The following is a 24,831-nucleotide window of genomic DNA, read 5'->3' on the forward strand; positions in this document are numbered from 1 at the left end:
TTGGTTTCTCTTCCTCCACACTTCTCTATTATAAATGGTAAAATTCGGGTTGCTCCAACAAATTTAAGTTATTGATGGAACATTCCTCTTGCAGGAAACAGCTTTCTATAGCTCATTTTCTCTCTTTGTGCATGATTTCAACACATGCTAGGCTTTACGTTATATGCATTTGTCTTTGGTATTTTATTTAATTTATAATTTGTTCACTATTCTGGGTGACTTGATCATTTGACCTGTAATTCCTGATATTTGGAATGCCTACCTTCACATGTGCCTTTATATCACACCTTCCCAGTTGCCTGTTTATTAAAGATATTTTTTTTTTTTTTGTCAATGTATTATAAGCTGTGCTGTTTTGTGTCACACTATTAATTCCAGATGTAAAACTTTAATTAAAGAATTAAAAAAAAAAAAAGGCACGTGTTTTAAAAACATCCTCTAGTGCTACTGTAACAATCCAGACCAGAAACTGTTGTTCAGAGAAAATCTAATCAGTCCATTGGCTGTACTGTTTGAGGGGTGAAATGTAGTTTTGCTTTCTCAAACCCACAAGTTTCCGGTTAAAATAGATATATAAGGACAGTGTATATACAGACATACAAAGGCTATCTTAAAAATCACGTCTGGAAAGTTCAGATGTCTGTCATCAACATTCTCTTTTTTTCTGGAGGTAACAAAATACCTTTAATCATATTTTACTTTTTAAAAAATGAAATAACTTATGCTTAGAATTTATTATAGCATGTGTAGTTTTTTTTTTTTCATCTTCTATTTTTACAGCTTTTCTGTTATTTTGTGATATGATAAGGGAATAACTATGGAAGGTGATTGTGGCATTTTCTTTACACATTAAAAATCAAAAATAGCCTACAGATACGTATACAAATATAATTTTTAGACTAGTTAAATGTTATACCATTTATGTGAATAAACAGTTGAGCTGTTAAGTTACGCCATTGCTTAAAAATGTTTATAAATTTACCTTTCCACATATACAAAAGGTATCTGACAGAAGGAAAATAAAATGTTTTTTTTTTCTGAAAAATCATGTAATTTTTTTACTCTTTCGTCTGAGCAGCTACTGTTCTGTTATCAGGAAAGAAAAAGCTGTTCTCCAAGCAAATCTTAGAAATCTCTAATTTATTAATAATATTAATATAATAATTATGAGTAACAAACTATAAAATTTTTCAGAGTGAAAAACATATGTACAAAGAACTAAGTCATGTGACATTATGTTCCCAAATAATATGATGAATATGCTAGTGCTATAAAAAGCTTTCATATTTAATGCTGTTTGTAAAATGCTTAAAAGGGATTTTTTTACTATCAAGAAAGAAAAATAGAAATCTTTGCCTATGTGATAATATATGATTTATGTTATTAATATATATTGATTTATTTAATTCTATATATATATATATATATATATATATATATATATATATATATATATATATATATATGTATATATATATATATATATATATATATATATATACACATACATATATATATATATATATATATATATATATATATATATATATATATATATATATTTATGTTATAAATATTTATTATATACAGTATATAACTGTTTATTATATTTATTATATATATTTGTTATATATAGTATATACCTGTATTCTTACTTCTATCTATTTTACAACTTGTTTCTTATTTATCTTTAGTCAACCTTCATTTCATTATTTATTTTCTTTTTCTGTTCTAAAAAAAAAAAAAAAAAAGATTTAACCTAACAAGTCTCCTCTGCTTGTTTTTATTGGTTATTAACTAATCATCAAATCATGTGCAGGGAAATAAATCAGCCTTGTATATGATTAAAGTGATTAAATGAACAGTATCTCATGTTTTAGTAAAACAAATATTAGAATAATGTTACAGTTAGAGTACAGAATTCGTCACAATGTTACTTACTGAATAAAATAATAAATATAACGGTCTGTGACTGGATTGTAGAAATCTGGAATTTTTTACTATCAAGAAAGAAAAGTAGAAATCTTTGCCTATGTGATAATATATGATTTATGTTATTATATATACTGATTTATTTAATTATATATATTTATGTTATGAATATTTATTATATACAGTATATATCTGTATACTCACTTCTACTAATTTATTTATTTTACAACTTTCTTCTTATTTATCTTTAGTTAACCTTCATTCTATTATTTAATTTCTTATTCTGTACTAAAAAAAAAAAAAAAAAAAGAAAAGTAGAAATCTTTGCCTATGTGATAATATAAGATTTATGTTATTAATATATATTGATTTATTTAATTATATATATTTATGTTATGAACATTTATTAAATACAGTATACATCGGTATACTTACTTATACTAATTTATTGATTTTACAACTTGTTTCTTATTTATCTTTAGTCAACCTTCATTTTATTATTTATTTTCTTATTCTGTACTAAAAAAAAAAAAAAAAAAAAAGATTTAACCTAACAAGTCTCCTCTGCTTGTTTTTATCGGTTATTAACTAATCATCAAATCATGTGCAGGGAAATGAATCAGCCTTGTATATGATTAAATGATTAAAGTGATTAAATGAATGTTTTAGTAAAAAAAATATTAGAATAATGTTGCAGTTAGAGTACAAAATTTGTCACATTGTTACTGAATAAAAGAATAAATATAACTGACGGTGACTGGATTGTACAAATCTTTGAGAATGCCGTGTTCCAGTTGCTACAATGAACCACTGAGATTTCATTCTATGTATTTGTAAATGGAGACTTCAGTCTAAAAGACTGAATTTGTTGAATATATATTTTTTGAGTTGATTTTATTAATATTGTTAAGTATTTTTTAAGTTAAGTATTTTAAATATTTTTTAAATATTTTTATAGGTTTTAAATATATGTTTGCCCATGTTTTACCTTACTTTTTCCCTCTCTGAAAGAGTAGGAAAGGGGCAGCTGCAAATAAATCCTTAAATTAAACATTTTTTTTGCTGACTAAGGGAGCTGCGATAGGCCCCATTCACATCTCACAATTCCAAATTGTGTGTCGATCACTGCTCAACACGAAGCGCGCCTTTGGGTGCCATTATCCCTTAGGAGCAGATGTTTCTTTTTGGGCAGCAAACACGCATGTGGTAGCCCATTAACCATCACTATGTGACCTGCAGAATCACATGAAAATCAAATTGCTTTTATTAATATTGTTAAGTATTTTTTAAGTTAAGTATTTGAAATATTTTTTAATATTTTTATAGGTTTTAAATATATGTTTGCCCATGTTTTATCTTACTTTTTCCCTCTCTGAAAGAGTAGGAAAGGGGCAGCTGCAAATAAATCCTTAAATTAGACATTTTTTTGCTGACTAAGGGAGCTGCGATAGGCCCCATTCACATCTCACAATTTCAAATTGTGTGGCGATCACTGCTCAACACGTAGCACGCCTTTGGGTGCCATTATCCCTTAGGAGCAGGTGTTTCTTTTTAGGGGGCAAACACGCATGGGGTAGCCCATTAACCATCACTATGTGACCTGCAGAATCACATGAAAATCAAATTGCTTTTATTAATATTGTTAAGTATTTTTTAAGTTAAGTATTTGAAATATTTTTTATATTTTTATAGGTTTTAACTATATATGTATATTATATTAAGGACTGAGAAATAGCACAATGATTAGGTTTTAACTATATGTTTGCCCATGTTTTACCTTACTTTTTCCCTCTTTGAAAGTGTAGGTAAGAGGCAGCCGCAAATAAATCCTTAAATAAGACATTTTTTTGCTGACTAAGGGAGCTGCGATAGGCCCCATTCACATCTCACCATTCAAAATTGTGTGGCGATCACTGCTCAACACGCAGCACACCTTTGGGTACCATTATCCCTTAGGAGCAGGTGTTTCTTTTTGGGTCACAAACACGCACGGGGCAGCCCATTAACCATCACTATGTGACATGTAGAATCACATGAAAATCAAATTGCTTAGCAGAAACGCTCGTTCTTGCAACATGATAATGTGAGGCCAAACGCATTCATAAAGATTCTACAAGTTGCTGGATGCATTGTGAGGATTCAGTCACTGTAATCCCATTTTCCTGACCTTCTGCCCAGAGTAGAATTAAAGAGTGTCATTTTTTTTTAACATATTTTATTCAAATTTTAGAAGATACAAACGTACTGGACAAGCAACAGAATATTCTAGGAAATCAAGATACATACGAAAACTAGATAAACAACAATATTGTCAGTACTTTGGGGGGGGGGGGAGTGCAGGACGGGGAGCGGGAAAGAAGAAGGGGGGCTGGGATAGGCGAGGAGAAAAGAGAGGAATAAAGGGAATAAAGGGAGGTGAGGGGGAGAGGGAGGGAAGTTGGAAAGTAGAAAAGTTAACTGACCACTAGACGGGAAAGGAACAAAATACACATTTACAAACAATTCTAAGTGGGCAATCAGTCCTTCTAAAGTGGAATAAAACAAAACAAAGCAGGAGGCAAGTTAGAGAAGCCAATGAAGGAACAGTCAGGAAACAGTTACAAAATAACGTGAAAGGCATCCAAACCTAATAGGCATGCGTGAGTTCGAGGCAGTAATTGGTGACAGTCATGAGTAGCAATGGGGGGAATGGGAACAGAGGGTTGTGAAAGCATCAGAAGAAAAAGCGAAGAGAGGAAGTTAGGAAGTGGAGGATGAACCAGATGATGGGGGAATGTTCACCGGGAAAAGTAGTTTGGCTAGAAATGAGACCCATTTCTCATGATGACGGGGAGAAATGGCTGAAGAGAGTTGCAAATCCAGGAGTTCTTTACGGCAAAGGTTGGTGAGTTAAATTTTTACATCAGTTATTACCAGTGGAGTTGTCAATATCCATTTCCTAAGGATGGCCCTTCTGGCTATCATAAGGCACATAGAAATCAAAGCTTTGTTTCTGCTGAGCAATTGCGATAGACCACTGGTGAGGCCTAAAGAGGGTCCATCAAGGTATCCAAAGAGTAGGGGTAGTGGATTGGCATGCATCTTTAGACCCATAACTTCGGCCACTAAAGTAGCAACTTGGATCCACAAAACAGAGATCAGGGGGCAGAATTAAAGAGTGTTATACCAACAGGCCCCCTTCAAATGCACTGACCACACTGGTGGCAAAACGGGGAATTCTGGGTGGCAAATGAACCTAAAGTTCAGGCAAGACAAACTGTCTGTTTATTTTACATTAAACTCACAATAGCTGTTCAATTTTTAATTGGATGGATCTTTGAATGAGATTCCTCAAACCTTGTATTCACCTATCCACTAGGTAGATTTTTTAAATCTATTTTTGTAAAATACTGTTTTGGATAGTTAAAGAAAAACAGGGGAGTACCCTAAAAAAAAGATCGGATTGTACAGGCCAGTGAGAGAAGCGTACACAGTTGTATAATAAAATTGACAAGTTTATTTTGACATTTGAAAACAGCACAATAATGCTATGAAATCTAGCCAAATAAAATCCCCACTAAAATTGCATGAGGGTATATAAAACCAGATAGAAAGAACTATGGTATTAGGGTCCTCCAGTGCTGACGTGTTTCGCATATCGCTTCCTCAGGGCTGTAGAGACCACATAGTACTTATACCAGATAGTGCCTGGCCTCTCGTATATTTAGTGAGTTTGGTTGTCCCAGATTGATCACTGAATATACACGAGGCCAGGCACTATCTGGGGTTATACTTGGTACTTGCTTAGGCAACAAGACAGCGTTTGAAGTCCCACGCCTGCTAAGTATACCTATCCTAAGAACTGGAACACATGATGAGAGATAGGCATTACATATATTCATCCTCAATAAGCTGCTCTACAAAGATAGACACCCCTGAAAGAACTGATTCCTCCTAAAAGGCTATACTCTTTACCTCCTCTCTTGAGGAGTATAATCCAGTGGCCAATTGGTTGTCCCAGTTTCTGAAACTTCTCTACCGTGTGGTCCAGGCGCACACCCAGGGAGAGATCTGTGCATGTGGCTCATTCACTTAGACAAGTACTATGTGTTCTCCAAAGAAAGAAAGAAATCCCACGAGCAACCAGACTGAAGTTAATTGCTGCAAGCACTCCACTATCTCATAAGTGCATTCACAATATATCCAAAAATGTTGCGCAATTAATGAATACCAATAGATTATATAAATAAATAAATATGTGTCATACAACCGTGTATATCCAAAAGTGACAAAAGATTATAGGTACCATAAATAGTGAATCATAAAATAAATGGACTAAATAAATAAATTGGAATTTATTAAAAATATACAAAAATCCAAGGTGTGCAAATAAATCACAATATATATATATAAAATAATTAGAAGACCATACTGTGCAATCAAGTTCCAAGATTTGATGTGAAAAAAATCCAAGATGTGCAAATAAATCCCAATGTATATATAATATTTAGAAGTCCACACTGTGCAATCAAGTCCCAAGATTTGCAGTGTTGCCACTAAATTAAATTCTTCGAAAGTGCTGATACTGCTATAAACATGCAAATGTGAAGTCACACAGTATGGACTTCTAAATCTTATATATACATTGTGATTTATTTGCACATCTTGGATTTTTGCACATCAAATCTTGGAACTTGATTGCACAGTATGGACTTCTAATTATATACAATATATATATTGTGATTTATTTGCACACCTCTAATTTTTGCATATTTTTAAAATATTCCAATTTATTTATTTAGTCCATTTATTTTATGATTCACTATTAATAGTACCTATAATCTTTTGTCACTTTTGGATATACACAGTTGTATGACACATATTTATTTATTTATATATTCTATTGGAAATCATTAATTCCGCAGCATTTTCGAATATACTATGTGGTCTCCACAGCCCTGAGCAAGTGATATGTGAAAAACGCGTCAGCACTGGAGAACCCAAAATAAACTTGTCAATTTTATTATACAACTGTGTACGCTTCTCTCACTGGCCTGTACAATCTGATCTTTTTTTGGGGGATCTCCCTGTTTTTCCTTTAAATATACAATACGGATGATGGCCATTAGGTTATAGTGTTTGCTTACAAACCTGTTTTGGATAGTTATTTGCGGTTTTGTTTACGCAATGAAGATCCAGATACTTTATAGCTGATACACTTCATGAAAGTTTTATAATTTAAACAGTTTTTTTTTTTTTTGTATTAACAATAAAATACAATCAAATATCTACTGCCCAAATTTCAGTAGCTGCTAATGGAATTTAAAAAGTTAACAAAAATACAAAATAAAGCCTTTAACGCAATGTATTTGTAGTTGCTTTTTGCTATAAATTAACCTTGTATCAGAAAGGATGGATTTGCTTTAATGCCTATATTTTTACAATATTTTATGCTGTATGTGCTGTTATATTATACTATTTATATTATTTTTAGATTGTAATGTGACGGTATAATATGATATTATTTCATACTATATTATATTGTAAAATATATTTTATTATATTAGCTTATATGTCACTTTTCATTGTTTTATAGTGTTGGTTACTGGAACGGTTCTACATCAGCCTCAAGATGTCCTGCTTGTTCCAGCTGGTGGTACAGCGAGAATTTCCTGTATATCAGATTGGTTGGGTGATGCAAAGAATTACATTGCTTGGTACAGAAGACCCCATGGAGGGGACAAAGTTCCTACATTTGTTAGAGACTGTGTATGGAGAGACAATTCCCATAAATACGATTGTGAATCGGGTTATTTGGCAAGAAATGTGAATCTGTTGATTTACAATCTTCAGAAAAATGATTCTGGAATATATTTCTGTAAAACTAATTACAAAGAATCCCATGCCAAGCAAGTGATATCTGTGAATGTGACAACTCTAATTGTTCGAGGTAAGGCAAGCACACGTCAATGAGTCACATATACACATGAATGCTTTATAGATAGGAACAATATTTGTTCTTAAACATTTTGGCATTGTGTTATCTTTTGATGCCCGTTATTTGACATAGAGCTCCCAGCACAGATAACAGGACCCTACCTGAAGTCTACCCTTACCATAAACTTCTACTCCTTAGGCAGGGGCGGCGCCAGGTGGATGCTATAGCTCCCCCATATTTTCTCATAGCACCCCCATCAGCAGCCGCTTAGGAAGATATTCACTGTTTGGAGCCCAGGTCTCCTGCTTCTAATGATGACTGCAGGTCCTCCTATCCCTGCCCCATGTGTGCAAAACAGATCTCTTATCTGTCCGGGGTCGGGGTCGGAGAACGGCAGACAGCAAGTCAGATGCAGGGCTGGATGATATCATTTCACTGCCCTGACCTGCATAGGTAGGAAGGGATCTTTGGAATCAACTTCTCGGGCTTATCAAATCAAACAAAGTGGGGGATGGATAGAACACAAATATCCTGTATTCTTTTCTCCAAGTCAGAGTCTCACGTAGACATACACTAAATTAGCAAAACTATTGGGAGGCCTGCCTGTACACCTACATGAATTTTATTGGGATCCCAGTCTTAGTCCGTAGGGTTGAATATTAAGTTCTCCCACCCTTTGCAGCTAATGTAATTATTTACATTTCAGGAGGAAGTGGTAGGTTTTCTTTAATTACAGTGGAGATAAGTGAGGTCACCGACCCAGCTTTGCTCTCTGGCAGGGGTGCCTGGATCTCAAGGCTGTCTGAACAGTATTAGAAATGGTTTGGCAGCTCTTTGTATTTTTATGTGTACAATTGTGGGCCTGGCTGCTGTGAGCTATTGTGCGAACAATCATTGAAGAAGGTAATACTGGAGGTTCTGCTCAAGGAAGATAGATCTATCTATCCGAGGTCTGGCTTGGTGGTATGCTGATTGCCCATGGGACATGACCATGCCTTGTTAACCTGCTTACCAGAGATTAAGGCCTTAGATAGCAAGCCCGAGTTCTCACCCAGTGGGTGATGGTGCGCGGAAGTAGCTGCTAATAGCTTGCCGAGGACTTACACTGCAGACAATTCTAATGAACTTTGTTGATGTTAATATCTAATACTTGTCACTTGTGTTGCACATTCATAGATTACATTTTAATTGTTTTTATCACATATTTTTATATATGTATATGTATATATATATATATATATATATATATATATATATATACATAATATTTATTGATACTGTTATGCTTTTACTGCTTTCTTTGAATTATTGTGGCAATCATTGTGGTGATATTCACCTTTAGCACATTTTTCTTAGTTTTTTTTAGGTATCACATATTCATGTGTATTTTATACAGGTAACAAGCTGAGATTAGAAGCACTCTTTTTAAGAGAGTGCTCCTAATCTCAGCTCGTTAGCTGTATAAAAGAAACCTAAGAGTCAGAAATCTTGCTGATTGGTAGGGGATCAAATACTTATTTCACTCATTAAATTGCAAATCAATTTATTATAGGGATAGAACACCTATAATTTTTATAAGTATCTAATTTTGTACATAGTCCTGACGTCTGCAATCTGTACTCTACACACTCCTGACTTCATCATTCTACACCCTATGTTGTATGTTACACAACGAAGGGGACCCCGATCACATGGTCCTGACTGCTATACTCCATATGCTCTGTTGTATGTTACGTAATCCTGACTACTGCCCCATGTGGGATATTTTGCACATTGCAATGTTCTGACAGTTGCATTATACAGAGAGGGAAAAAAGTATTTGATCCCCTGCTGATTTTGCCCGTTTGCCCACTGACAAAGAAATGATCAGTCTATAATTTTAATGGTAGGTTTATTTTACCGGTGAGAGACAGAATAACAACAAAAATATCCAGAAGAACGCATTTAAAAAAAATAATAAATAAATTGATTTGCATTTTAATGAGTGAAATAAGTATTTGATCCCCTACCAATCAGCAAGATTTCTGGCTCCCAGGTTTCTTCTATACAGGTAACGAGCTGAGATTAGGAGCACTCTCTTAAAAAGAGTGCTTCTAATCTCAGCTTGTTACCTGTATAAAACACACCTGTCCACAGATGCAGTCAGTTAATCAGATTCCAATCTTTCCACCATGGCCAAGCCCAAAGAGCCTTCCAAGAAGGTCAGGGACAAGATTGTAGACCTACACAAGGCTGGAATGGGCTTCAAGCCAGGCAGTTTGGCGAGAGGGTGACAACAGTTGGTGCGATTATTCGCAATTGGAAGAAACACAAAATAACTATCAATCTCCCTCGGTCTGAGGCTAGATCTCACCTCGTGGAGTTTCAATGATCATGAAAACGGTGTGGAATCAGCCCAGAACTACACGGATGAATCTTGTCAATGATTTCAAGGCAGCTGGGACCATAGTCACCAAGAAAGCAATTGGTAACACACTAGGCCGTGAAGGACTAAAATCCTGCATCACCTCCAGCAACCAATCCCAGCAGGCAAATTTCCACAGAAGGAAATATGTTGTGACAGAATATATACATTGTACTACATTGAGCCAAAATTGTTGTATTTCTGTACAATCCCAGACTACATGAATAAAATCTTCATGGGAAGAATTACATCACCGACAACTTGGTGACTGGGAGGGGAACATGTTAGATAATCTAGCAGGGGATAAAAAAGTTCTGTGCAAAAATGTATATTGAATAAGGTGGTCTCTAGCAGAAACCAGTCTAGTGAAAGAAGAGTCCCAAAGATAATCCCAACCATACTAGAATATTTAACCAACCAAGCGTTACGACATGGTAGAAGTAACCTAGCTGTTAGGGATGATCGAACTTTTGAAAAGTTCGGTTCGACCAGAACACCCGAACTTCACGAAAGTTCGGTTCGGATTTCAGAACCCCATTGAAATCAATGGGACCCGAACTTCTGTAATCAAAAAACACCATTTTTAAGCCCTAAAACCCAATAAATGCCCCTAAAAAGTGCCTAGGGTTCTGGGTCATGCCCCAGGGACTATTAATCACACAAAAAAAAGTTCTTAAAAATTGTCGTTTTTGATAGATAGCCAATTATTGAAAAAATTAAAAAAAAAAAAAAAAAAAGAGATTTCTTTGGATTTAGTGTCTGGGGGGTCTAAAAGTTGTACCTGTGAAGTTTCAGCTCTGTAGCATGTCCAGAACCAGAATTACAGCATACCAAACCTTCAAAAATGACTTTTTTGCTTAACCGCACCTTTCTTTTGCTCCTAATCAACGGCTCAGCCAATGTGTATGATGGGGACATAATGCAGTGCACTGGGAACAAGATTAGAGGTTTTTTTGGAAAAAGGTGCTGTCTCTTTAAATGTGCATATAATTAACGGGTGTATTTCCACAATGGGGCTTTTATTACCAAATGTTTCAAGAAGTCCAAAGATGTATGTAATTGCACTTTATTTCATGTAAAATGGTGTTTGGTGCACTTTAACTTGAAATCTCACAAGAAACAGACATATATGCACGGATACATTGAGGGTTAGGGGTAGGGGCCACAAGGTAGTGCAGAGTGAACAAGATTAGAGATGTTTTGGATGAATAGTGTTGTCTCTTGACTTTGAATAGAAGTAAAGGATGCTTAAAAATTGGGCATTTGGTGGTGCGGACGATGCCTTGACACCATATCCCTATGAAAGTGCTGGTAATGAAAGCAATAATTGCCTTTGTAAGGAAAAAAATTACAATGATATGCATCTGTGTGACAGGTGCGCAAAAATTGTTGTTTGGGTGTTGGCGGAGCCATACCACTGTAAGCCCAAAGAGCTGGTGTTGAAGAAGGCGTAAAAATTATGAAGGTGTGCACCTGTGGAACAGGTGCGCAAACATGGTAGTTTTGGTGTTGGCGGAGCCTCCCCACCATAACCCCAAAGAGCTGGCTTTGAAGGAGGCCCAAAAATTGTAAAGGTGTGCACCTGTGGAACAGGTTCGCAAACATGGTAGTTTTTGTTTAGCATAGCCTCCCCACCTTAACCCCAAAGAGCTGGTGTTGAAGGAGGCCCAAAAATTGTAAAGGTGTGCACCTGTGGAACAGGTTCTCAAACATGGTAGTTTTTGTTTAGCATAGCCTCCCCACCTTAACCCCAAAGAGCTGGTGTTGAAGGAGGCCCAAAAATTGTAAAGGTGTGCACCTGTGGAACAGGTGCGCAAACATTGTCGTTTTTGTTTTAGCATAGCCTCCCCACCTTAACCCCAAAGAGCTGGTGTTGAAGGAGGCCCAAAAATTGTAAAGGTGTGCACCTGTGGAACAGGTTCGCAAACATGGTAGTTTTTGTTTAGCATAGCCTCCCCACCTTAACCCCAAAGAGCTGGTGTTGAAGGAGGCCCAAAAATTGTAAAGGTGTGCACCTGTGGAACAGGTGCGCAAACATTGTCGTTTTTGTGTTAGCATAGCCTCCCCACCTTAACCCCAAAGAGCTGGTGTTGAAGGAGGCCCAAAAATTGTAAAGGTGTGCACCTGTGGAACAGGTTCGCAAACATGGTAGTTTTTGTTTAGCATAGCCTCCCCACCTTAACCCCAAAGAGCTGGTGTTGAAGGAGGCCCAAAAATTGTAAAGGTGTGCACCTGTGGAACAGGTTCGCAAACATGGTAGTTTTTGTTTAGCATAGCCTCCCCACCTTAACCCCAAAGAGCTGGTGTTGAAGGAGGCCCAAAAATTGTAAAGGTGTGCACCTGTGGAACAGGTTCGCAAACATGGTAGTTTTTGTTTAGCATAGCCTCCCCACCTTAACCCCAAAGAGCTGGTGTTGAAGGAGGCCCAAAAATTGTAAAGGTGTGCACCTGTGGAACAGGTTCGCAAACATGGTAGTTTTTGTTTAGCATAGCCTCCCCACCTTAACCCCAAAGAGCTGGTGTTGAAGGAGGCCCAAAAATTGTAAAGGTGTGCACCTGTGGAACAGGTGCGCAAACATTGTCGTTTTTGTGTTAGCATAGCCTCCCCACCTTAACCCCAAAGAGCTGGTGTTGAAGGAGGCCCAAAAATTGTAAAGGTGTGCACCTGTGGAACAGGTTCGCAAACATGGTAGTTTTTGTTTAGCATAGCCTCCCCACCTTAACCCCAAAGAGCTGGTGTTGAAGGAGGCCCAAAAATTGTAAAGGTGTGCACCTGTGGAACAGGTTCGCAAACATGGTAGTTTTTGTTTAGCATAGCCTCCCCACCTTAACCCCAAAGAGCTGGTGTTGAAGGAGGCCCAAAAATTGTAAAGGTGTGCACCTGTGGAACAGGTGCGCAAACATTGTCGTTTTTGTTTAGCATAGCCTCCCCACCTTAACCCCAAAGAGCTGGTGTTGAAGGAGGCCCAAAAATTGTAAAGGTGTGCACCTGTGGAACAGGTGCGCAAACATTGTCGTTTTTGTTTTAGCATAGCCTCCCCACCTTAACCCCAAAGAGCTGGTGTTGAAGGAGGCCCAAAAATTGTAAAGGTGTGCACCTGTGGAACAGGTGCGCAAACATTGTCGTTTTTGTTTTAGCATAGCCTCCCCACCTTAACCCCAAAGAGCTGGTGTTGAAGGAGGCCCAAAAATTGTAAAGGTGTGCACCTGTGGAACAGGTGCGCAAACATTGTCGTTTTTGTCATAACCAAAATGAGGTTCTGTGAACGTAAAGAGAATGAGAGGAGGGTTTGAGGGTGGCACCATGGTCCAGGCTTAAACTGAGGCTCAACTGCCACATCACAACGATAGCCTAGTCTACAAGGTCTGCATCAGGTGCATCAAAGCTTGATATCCACGACTGATTCATCTTAATGAATGTCAAACGGTCGACTGAGTCGGTGGAGAGTCTAGTTCGATGGTCTGTGACGAATCCTCCTGCTGCGCTGAATGCCCGTTCCGATAGGACACTGGAAGCAGGGCAGGCCAACAACTCCATGGCATACTGGGCCAGTTCTGGCCAGTGGTCTAATCTTAAGACCCAGTATGCCAGTGGATCGGATTCGTCACATGAAAAGCCCTCTGTGTCACTTTGTGCCCTCACGTAATCGTCCACCATGTGATGCAGACGCTGTCGATGCGATGTGGCAGCTGAGAGGCCTGGGCGGTGAGGACTAAAAAAAGACCGAAAGGCATCCGTCAACCGCACGCCTTCTCCAACGCTCCTCTCGTGACCACCAGTAGAATCCATGGTAGGTTGTCCCCGCCCCTGCACCCTACGGGAGTCGGGGAACATGTTCACCAGATTCCTCTTGAGACTGTCCTCAAGGGATTTGATCCTGTGGACTCTATGGGTGGATGGGAAAAGCTCCGAGACTTTACACTTGTACCGGGGGTCAAGTAGGGTGGCCAACCAATAGTGGTTAGTCTCTTTAATGGCCTTGATTCTGGGGTCCTTTCGCAGGCTCTGGAGCATGATGTTTCCCATGCGTCGCAAATTAGCGAAGGCCTGAGAAGCTGACTCCTCGGGGTCACTCATAACGACATTATCTTCAACGGGCTCCTCCTCCTCCCAGCCACGTACTACTCCAAAGTGTCCCGAGGGAGTCAAACTAGGCCTTGCAGATTGCCGCATGTCTTCCTCCTCCTCCTCCTCAAACCCTGCAAAAGTTCCCGCAGAATCGTCCTCCTCCTCCTCCTCTTCCACCCCTGGATCCTGCTCGGGCCTCTGGGAGCTAGGCATAATGGGGTCAGGATTCTCAGGATAAAGGGGGCCTTGAGAGGCAAGGAAGTCCTCCTCTTCCTCCTGCTGCTCTGCCTCCAGTGCCCTGTCCATAATGCCACGCAGAGTGTGCTCCAACAAAAACAGTACCGGTAGGGTGTCACTGATGCATGCGCTGTCCCGGCTGACCATCCTTGTGGCCTCCTCAAATGGCGAGAGGACAGCGCATGCATCCTTAATCAAAAGCCACTGCCGTGGTGAAAAGAAGCCCAGGCGCGCAGAGCCAGTGCTGGTGCCGTACTCGCATAGGTATTCATTGAGGGCCCTCTGCTGCGTGTACAGGCGCTGCAGCATAGCCAAGGTGGAATTCCAGCGGGTGGGCATGTCACAGATGAGGCGGTGTACCGGCAGGTGAAACTCGCGCTGCACTTCGGCCAAACGTGCAGTGGCACTGTACGACCGCCTGAAGTGACTGCACACCCTTCTTGCCATCCTTAGCACATCCTGCATTCCCGGGTACGAGTTCAAAAACCGCTGTACCACGAGATTCAGGACATGCGCCAGGCATGGCACATGGGTTAACTTTCCCTGACGAAGGGCGGCCAGGAGGTTTGACCCATTATCAGTAACCACCATCCCTGGCTGCAGCTGGCGTGGTGTCAACCACCTCTGGGCCTGTGCCTGCAGAGCCCCAAGAATCTGAGGGGCAGTGTGCTGCCTGTCCCCTAGACACACAAGCTGCAGCACTGCGTGACACCTTTTGGCCTGAGACATAGAATAGCCCTTTGAACGTTTACGTGGTATCTCATCATATTCAAAGGACCATTCTGCAGAGGAGGGCATGGAGGAGGTAGAGGAGGAGGAGCAGGAGGGGGTAGAAGTGATCGATCTACCCGGATCAGCGACACCACCAGCTGTTTGCAGACGTGGGGGCAACACTGGCTGCAGCACCGAGCCCTGGCTACAATCCCTTCCACTGGCAAGCAGTGTCACCCAGTGAGCAGTGACAGAAATGTACCGTCCCTGCCCATGTTTGCTTGACCAAGTGTCAGCCGTCAAGTGTATCTTACGGCTGACTGACTTGGCCAGGGATGACACTACATTGCCTTCCACATGTTGGTATAGGGATGGCAGGGCCTTACGGGAAAAGTAATGCCGACTTGGCACCTGCCACTGTGGAACTGCACATTTTGCGAAGTCACGGAAGGGAGCAGACTCTACCAGGTTAAATGGTAATAGTTGCAGAGCCAGTAGTTTAGCCAAACTACTGTTTAGACGCTGGGCATGTGGGTGGCGGGGAGTATACATTTTTTTTCGTTCCAGCATGTGTGGAATCGAAATTTGGCGTCTAGATGATACAGCTGGTGGTGTGCTGGAGGTAGATGCGACACTGCCTGCTATATCATCATCCCTGCCAGTGGAGGCTGCCAACAGGTGACGAGTGACTATAGCAGGGCCAGGAACAGACTGATGTGCAGGTGGAGCAGGTGGAGCAGATGGAGCATGAGGAGGAGCGCGAGGAGAACTAGGAGGCCGACTGACCAATCTTTGGCCCTTTTGTGGGTTCTTTAAATGCTCCTGCCAATGGGCCGAGTGGTGGGTTGTCAAATGCCTGTTTAGGCAGCTTGTACCCAGGTGGTTGACATTTTTGCCACGTTTTATACCCTTCTTACAAATCTTGCAGATCGCAACTGTTTTATCTGCATGGGATGTCTCAAAAAAGGCCCAGCAAGATGAGGTGTGTATAGTGGCCCGGGAGACAACAGGTGCGGCCTTAGATGGAGTAGGCCGTCTGCTCTCCCCTCTTGCTTGCTCTGCCTCCTCCTCAACCTCAGACCCAACATCTGACTCCATCAAAGACTGAGCATCAGGCCTGGCCTGGGAGACAACAGGTGCGGCCTTAGATGGAGCGGGCCGTCTGCTCTCCCCTCTTGTTTGCTCTGCCTCCTCCTCAACCTCAGACCCAACATCTGATTCTATCAAAGACTGAGCATCAGGCCTGGCCTGGGAGACAACAGGTGCGGCCTTAGATGGAGCGGGCCGTCTGCTCTCCCCTCTTGTTTGCTCTGCCTCCTCCTCAAACTCAGACCCAACATCAGACTCCATAAAGGACTGAGCATCAGGCTGGAGTAGATGGCCGACACTGTGGTCAAACAGCTCAGCTGACTCCTCTGCCATGTCTGAAATTGGGTCTAAGGGAGGACATGAGGTGGACATGGACTCATCTGTATTTGTTCTGACAACTGCAGAAGACTGACCACTTTTCTCTGCCTGGGTCACTGTAGTTGCAGATGATGCCGATGATGAGGGTTTGTTCATATAGTCCACCACCTCCTGTACATACTGTGGACGTATAGCTTGGCCACTGCCGGAGAACAATCCAAATGGTGGCCTGGCTGAGGACTGACCACCACGTCCACCCCTGCCTCTAGACACCCTAGAAGCTGTGCCCCTTTCCGCAGCAGGGCCACGTATGCCTTTTCTTGGTCTACCAGGCATATTTGTCACTGATGCGTTGGCAACTGTGTGCGGTGAAAAACGCACACTGCTATGCGACCCACAGTTGTCGCTGGATACAGCACAGCAGTTGCGGTTCACGCACAGTAGCAAAGCCTTTTGCACAGTGGACCTAACGCTTTGAACAACAGGCGTTAGGTTGTCACTGATGCGTTGGCAACTGTGTGCGGTGAAAAACGCACACTGCTATGCGACCCACAGTTGTCGCTGGATACAGCACAGCAGTTGCGTGTCACGCACAGTTGCAAAGGCTTTTGTACAGTGCACCTAACGCTTTGAACAACAGGCGTTAAGTTGTCACTGATGCGTTGGCAACTGTGTGCGGTGAAAAACGCACACTGCTATGCGACCCACAGTTGTCGCTGGATACAGCACAGCAGTTGCGGTTCACGCACAGTAGCAAAGCCTTTTGCACAGTGGACCTAACGCTTTGAACAACAGGCGTTAGGTTGTCACTGATGCGTTGGCAACTGTGTGCGGTGAAAAACGCACACTGCTATGCGACCCACAGTTGTCGCTGGATACAGCACAGCAGTTGCGGTTCACGCACAGTAGCAAAGCCTTTTGCACAGTGGACCTAACGCTTTGAACAACAGGCGTTAGGTTGTCACTGATGCGTTGGCAACTGTGTGCGGTGAAAAACGCACACTGCTATGCGACCCACAGTTGTCGCTGGATACAGCACAGCAGTTCCGTGTCACGCACAGTTGCAAAGGCTTTTGTACAGTGCACCTAACGCTTTGAACAACAGGCGTTAAGTTGTCACTGTATTTTGCTGCCTAGCAAGCACGTATACCTGCTGTGATACAGCAGCACTGTGCCACGTGCTCACTAAACAGAACCCTCACACTTTCCCTACAGAAACTAAATTTTCAAATCTAACTAATGTAGTACAAAGTTCCCTAACTACACTAGATATCCCTTTCCACTAAATAGAAAGCTCCATACAGCAGAAGACTGACACTGTCCCTTAAGTTTTTTTTTTTTTTTTTTTTTTTTTTTTTTTTAACTCTAAGAACCAGCACAATCGCTGTATCTAACTACACTGGCTGTAAGCTAAATACAATTCTGCTATATGGAGCTTTAGAACCACTCGATATGTAGGAAATGTAGTGTAGCAAGCAGGAGTCAGACAGAACTGCTTCAACTCTCTTCAACAGGCTCTGGATAACTGTGCTAGGGGTTAGGCGGGGCCATCTTATATAGTGTGGGGCGTATTCACTCCTGATTGGCCTCTGGTCCCCGTAGTCACTCCAATCACGTTCCTAGGAGACTCCTGCCCCCTCATTGGCTTTTGCAGACGTTTCTGGGCCAATCACGGGCTTTTAAAGCCCAGTTCCTGTCCCAGTGCATTTTGGGCGGTTCTGGTGGCCGAATACCGAACTTTTGCCGCAAAAAGTTCGGTATTCGGCCGAATATCGAACATCCAATGTTCGGGTCGAACCGATGGTCGACCCGAACCGTTCGATCATCCCTACTAGCTGTGTCAGTAAATAATTGTTTGTTTATGAAGGATATCTCTGTTTTAAGCAGAGATGTATAGTAACGAAGTAGAACTACTTAAGTACTGTACTTAAGTACCGAAATGCGGTATCTGTACTTTCCTAGAGTAGAATTTTTTTCTCCTACTTCTACTTTTACTTCACTACATTTTTTCGATGATTTCGATACTTCTACTCAAGTATTTTTTTTTTTGTGCTGCATAGTTACTCGTTACTTTTAAAAAAATTACCACTGCCAGAACAGTAGATGGCAGGTTGCATAAAGCTCAAAAAAATGTGTATAATGTTATTTGTAAATCAGCGCATACGAAAATAAAGGCTGTGTATAATAAAAGCTGCTATACCAAATCTTTCCAATAAAAAGAAAATATGAAACAAACAAATAAATGGTGCTACAGCGCTTAAAGTGCATGAAGAAACTACTAACAAACACAGGTTAATCATTTGAATAAATCATTTGAAATAATAAAAAACAATATGATGTTCAAACTTTTGACTTCTTTCTTTAATAACTACGTAACACAGTACTTGTACTTTTACTTTCAGTACTTGAGTAGAATTTTTTTTTCAAAACTACTGGTACTTTTTACTTTTAGTACTTAAGTAGCACATTTTTTGAAAAAACTACTTGCAATACTTAAGTAAAAAAAATGTTGAATACTTTAGTACTTCTACTTAAGTAACTTTTTCTGCGAGCACTTCCACTTCTACTCAAGTCACTTTTTGATTGAGCATTTGTACTTTTACTCAAGTAGAAATTTCGAGTACTTTATACAAGTCTGGTTTTAAGGGTGTCCTTCCTCAGAAGGCCTCTAAATCACCCACACACACCACTTAACTTGAGGGGCCAAACTCAGTCTGGAAGGCATGTCTGAGCTGTAGGTAGCAGAAGAGGTGAGAGTTAAGCAGTCCAAATTGGACTTTTAGAGCGTCAAATGCCCTTGGTCTTTTATAGTTCTAGTAATACCCAATCACAATAGTGAGAGTCTGTATTTAACTTTTCCTAGCTAATAAGCAATCCTGCAGCTCCTGACATCTAGTTTATAGTACTTGCGGGCTGCTGGGCCTCAGGGCTGGCAGGACTGCCAACGTTGGCAAATTGATATGAGAAGATTGGTTGCTTGTGGTGGAAAATGGAAGTGGAAGAGCATCTAGCTCTGGCATGGGACAGCGTGCCTGCATGGCTTGTTTTTAGTGTGTGACGGATTTTTTAGATGGTTCTCTTGCTTCTTTGTTGCTGTTGAATTATTATACTTAACTACCCCACTGTCCTGAGGTTTTTATTGGCCTTTAACCTTGCTAGGGGTTATCATTGCTGGTCCTGACATATGCTGGGAGCTTTAATTGCTGACCTCAGTGGTGCTTATTTTACGTCCACAATCTCTTCTGTGTACCTCCAGTCCATGTTTAGCCTATACAAAGAGGGAAAGGTGCCACACTACAAGCTATAGACCGGAAAGAATCACTCAATTTTGGACACACCCATTTTACATCCACCTTTTGGCCATGTCCACACATGACAATGTTCACATCAGCCCCCATCCATTTTCCTTCCACCACCTGCACAGCACCCCCCAAAAAAATTTGGGCTGGAGCCACCCCTGTTTTTAGGCCTCATGCACACTGCTACTGTTAAACTCACATTTTTGGTGAGTTTTTTTTCTGCTTTTGAACTCCCCTAATGGTATCCTATGTGTCCATGCACACATGGATGTTTTTAGCAGTTTAGTAGCAGGGGAGTTTAGACAATTGTAGCACCCTCCTAGGTAGGTACTAGGTAGGTAAAGCCTAGTGTCTCCATCTGCTTATCAGGGGAGCCTGATCGTTAGTTTTGCCTGTTGCATGAGTCCATGTGTGATTCATCTGGTCTGAGGGAGTGTCCCCACTGTATCCAATACGGGGTCATGTTGGGCAGTGGAGGAAACCCAGCCAGTGACACACAGGTTTTTGTAACTATCCCAGTGGGTTGGCACAAACAGTGGTGCATCCTGGGATATGTTATAAAAGCCAAGGGTACATGTGACAGCATGTCTTTGGGCAGGAAGCCAGGTCCCAGAAGGAGGGTGACAGTTGTCTCTCCTTCTGCTGCTGTGGATAGTGGTCATAGGGGGTCGTCCTTGTGAGCCAGGAGTGTGGAGGTGAGCCAGGAGGTCCAGTGGATGCTGACTGGTGGAGTTGGAGGCAGAGCAACCTTGGGAAAAACAGTGTCCATGAGTACTGGGAAGCTTTCCGGGGGTATGCCCAGGAAGGGGACCACTCCAGTGGAGAGTCAGTGGCCAGGTGCCAGCAAGTGAGAAAGAGGGTGCCAAGTTAGACCCTGAAGAGTAATTCAAACAGGAACACATTATCTATCTTCACTTCAGTGGCAAGTTGAAGCAGCGGCCTTACCTTACACTACAGATAGTTGTCCTCAAGATTGTGCATAGTTCATAGTTGGAGTATCCCACTCATCCCTTCTCTCATCCCAGTTCCAAATAAAAACACAAAAACCAACATCCCCTGAATTGATTATTGACTGAGAAAAGGACTTTCAAATGCTATTTGTCTGCTATCAGTTGCTAAGGGTAACCCAGGGGAATCCAGAAAGTGTTATTCTCAGCAGTCCTCTAGGGGGCAGTGCTACATGATGTTTTCTGAACGCCCTAAAATCGCATTCAGGAGAGGGAATTTTAAAGACAAAAAAACGATAAATGCTGTTAAACGTGTGTAAACACACCTAAATGCTCGGTTTTTGGCACTTCAGTATTTATTTATTTATTCTTTTAAATTCTGCTAAATTTGCCTAAAGTGGTTTGAAAAAATTCAGCTTAGGTAAGTTTACAACACTGATTTTCTCCTTTAGGGATAAACAACGTTTACAGGAAGTGTGCATAGGGCCTTACACTAACCTCTTATATGTACATTTCGCCGCTTGTTTTCCTACACACGTCTCCCACCTGCTGGACCAAAATCCAGCAGCCTTTTGTATAAACACTTGGATTCCAGTATTGAGGGCCTAAAGAGGAAGGCTTTGTGTGATTTACTGTTTTTTTTAACAAATATATTTTTAGCGGTAATGGACCAAAATCGTCCACCATTTGTATCCTGCTATCTGGAAAATTGATCTTTGATATTATATAATACGACTCAGAAGGCTGTGGTCTACTTGTGTTACCATTGCCCTTCAGGTTGTATTAAAGCGGAGTTCCGGGCACAAAATCGATATTTTTTTTTTTTGTGCCCGTCCGCTTGTTCCCCCTCACCTAAAAAGGAATTGGATAGTTAGGTTTTTTTTTTAAAATTTACTCACCTTGTAATTGAAGATCGAATATACTCACTTAGTCTTCACTTCCTCCCTCTGTGCCGAGGCTCAGTCGTCTCTTCCGGGCTTGCACTGATTCCTGGGAGCTGAACGTCATCGCTCCCAGGAATCAATGCGACGGCACCGGCCCCGCTCGTCACTTCCGGGCTGTGGAGGAATGCGGCGCCGCACCGGAAGTGACGAGAGGGGCCGGTGAAGGCGCATTCTGGGAGAAGAAGACGCGGAAGAAGACGCCGAAGAGGACCGCGAAGACGCCGAAGAGAGATGGAAACGCTGTGGAAGAAATTTTATAACTGAGTATTTCTTCTAAAAGGTAAGTGCGAACCGGGACAGATCAGAGGCTAGCCATTGTGGAATGTACTAGCCCTGACTGTCCCGGGGACATGTCAGGGCTAGTACATATGTTTGTTGAAAAATGCTTTCTGTGCCCGGAACTCCGCTTTAAGCAAGCTGAGTGATAAAGAGCAACTCAGAGAAAAATATAGCTTCCATTTTTCAGTTCTTTAGATGCACTTTTTAGTGAAGTGTTTAAGAAGAAGCTTTTATTACTGATTCTGCATTCTGGGACAGGCCTGGGGTCCAATCTCTACACTTTTAGGTTTGACATGGAAGAATCAGTTTTCTTATTTTCTATATTTTATTTACTCATCTGCACAGAGAGTGCAGCATCCAGAAAACTGATCCATATGTAGCCTTTAATTTTATCCAAATTAAAAAATAAAAATGTATTACATTGCAGCTCATAGGTCTTTTGACGTGGCGACTAAATAATGGGACAATGCTCAGTTCTCCATTGCTTGTGTGGAGGACCAAAAGAAGAATCTTAGTTGTGGCATCAACAGAGTACACCATCAAGGACCATCTAGTACAGGCACATCTGTACCAGTACATTTCCATTCCCTCATACCCAGAAATGGCACCAACAAGGGACCTGGATGGTGGACTTGGGTAAGGAGGAGGATAGGAGATAGGTTTTAAGATCTGACTAAAATGTCACAAGGGCAGAATTATCTCTGTGAAGCAGCTCAGGGGATACTGGACTTTCCAAAAACTCCTCTAATGTTCCTGAACAGAAATTCACTAACGTTAAATATTTGGTACACTTTGTAAAAGAAGATGCCTAATATGTAGCTTTTACTGTAGAGTTAATATTAAGGGACACACAGCTCTCAGCTCTGCTTGTGTTTCATGGGGATTGCAGTAGTAAATAGTTTTTTTAATTACCTTTTTATTCATTTACAGAAAATTCTACACTCAACAGTTCCATCAATCTCCTAGCTCCTTCTCCTGCTTCCAACAATACCTACCAGCTAACTTGTATAGTTCGGGCTTCTCATCATACAATTCATGTGACCTGGAACATCTCTGGAACACGTCACAAGGGCAGAATTATTTCTAGGATGGAAACTGGTGGCATTTGGACTTCCCAGAGTCTTTTCTCACTAACAGAGGACATTGTGCATTCCGGAGGTGATGTGATCTGTGAAGCCTGGCTTAGTTCCTCTCCTGTCCAGATATCCTGGATGATAAAAGACAAAGGTAACAATATATCCTTGTAAGGTTGGCATTCATTTAATGTGCATCAATGCAGTATGGTGCATTGCTGAAATTGCTACATGCATGCTTTTTGTCAGGGTGAGGTGCATTGGACATTCAAATAAATGGGCTGCCCTCAACAAATTGCATTATCATGCATGTGTTTAAAGCATCGTAGCAGATCAAGCTGGTGTGAATGGGTTCTTTTATTATGTTTACATTGTTATTCTGTTCCATCCTGATTACAGACTTGACCCTTGTCTCTAACAACCAATTTCGACCAATTTCAAGATGCAGCCAAAGGGCCACAGCAGATTCTAGTCAGTGTTCTCTCTGCCTAGGTGCTTACTCATAACTAGTGAAGGAAAATATTCATTAAAAAGTCTTCTGATACATAAAAGATTTGGTTTATTTCTTTTGCCCTTCCTTTCATTTTCTGTACTTTCCATGTCCCTCATAATAGATGAGTATGAAATGTGGATACAGTATCTTGTAAAGGGCTATAGATTGCACTGATTTATTGGGGATGAAATGTCAGTGATCTCATGAAGTCACTGTTTGCAGTCTCTAACCATCTTCTGCAGCATGTCCGCAGTCTCTGACATTTTTTTGGAGCATTACATACAATGCATATTATGGGTGCCCATATGGCAATATTAGGGGCCATACTTTTGGCCCCCTATATCAAGTAAAGAGTCTACCACTGCCCTTGACCCTTGTAGCTGGGGAGGGGGGGGGGGGGCAAAGGATAGAGGGGTCTCAGTGCAGGGGTATCAGGGGAGGTAATGGGTAGAGGGGTCACTCTGCACATACAGTGTCTTGAAAAAGTATTCACACCCCTTGACATTTTCCATTTTTCATGCTACAACTAAAAACGGAAATGTATTTTATTGGGGGTTTTTTTTTGTGATAGACCAACACAAAGTGGCACATCATTGTGAAGTGGAAGGGAAATGATAAATGGTTTTCAACATTTTTTTACAAGTGAATATATGAAGAGTGTGGGGTGAATTTGTATTCAGCCATCATGGGTCAATACTTTATAGAACCGCCTTTCACTGCAATTACAGCTGCAAGTCTTTTTGGGGATGTCTCTACCAACTTTGCACATCCAGAGAGTGACATTTTTGCACATTCTTCTTTGCAAAATAGTTAAAGCTCTGTCAGTTTGGATGGAGAGCGTATGTGAACAGCGATTTTCAAGTCTTGCCACAGATTCTTAATTGGATTTAGGTCTGGACTTTGACTGGGCCATTCTAACACATGAATATGCTTTGCTCTAAACCATTCCATTGTAGCTCTGGCTGTATGTTTAGGGTCGTTGTCCTGCTGGAAGATGAACCTCTGCCCCAGTCTCAGGTCTTTTGCAGGCTCTAACAGGTTTTCTTCTAAGATTGCCCTGCATTTGGCTCCATCCATCTTTCTATCACCTCTGACCAGCTTCCTTGTCCCCGCTGAAGA

General features: G+C 41.0%; 1 protein-coding gene across 1 annotated transcript in view; it reads left to right on the top strand.

Annotated features, from left to right (window-relative positions):
• The first annotated feature begins 618 nt into the window (after window positions 1–618).
• LOC309569326 (uncharacterized protein) overlaps window positions 619–24,831 on the top strand; it is a 37,691-nt gene continuing 13,478 nt past the window's right edge. The window contains exons 1-3 of the mRNA XM_082275120.1: window positions 619–670; window positions 7,508–7,861; window positions 23,077–23,373. Coding sequence (XP_082131246.1) covers window positions 637–670; window positions 7,508–7,861; window positions 23,077–23,373 — 685 coding nt within the window. The 5' untranslated portion in view covers window positions 619–636. The remainder of the gene's footprint in view (window positions 671–7,507; window positions 7,862–23,076; window positions 23,374–24,831) is intronic.

This window comes from Pelophylax lessonae (genome assembly GCF_965119305.1).
Source record: "Pelophylax lessonae genome assembly, chromosome: 13".
In the NCBI taxonomy this organism is placed as follows: domain Eukaryota; kingdom Metazoa; phylum Chordata; class Amphibia; order Anura; family Ranidae; genus Pelophylax; species Pelophylax lessonae.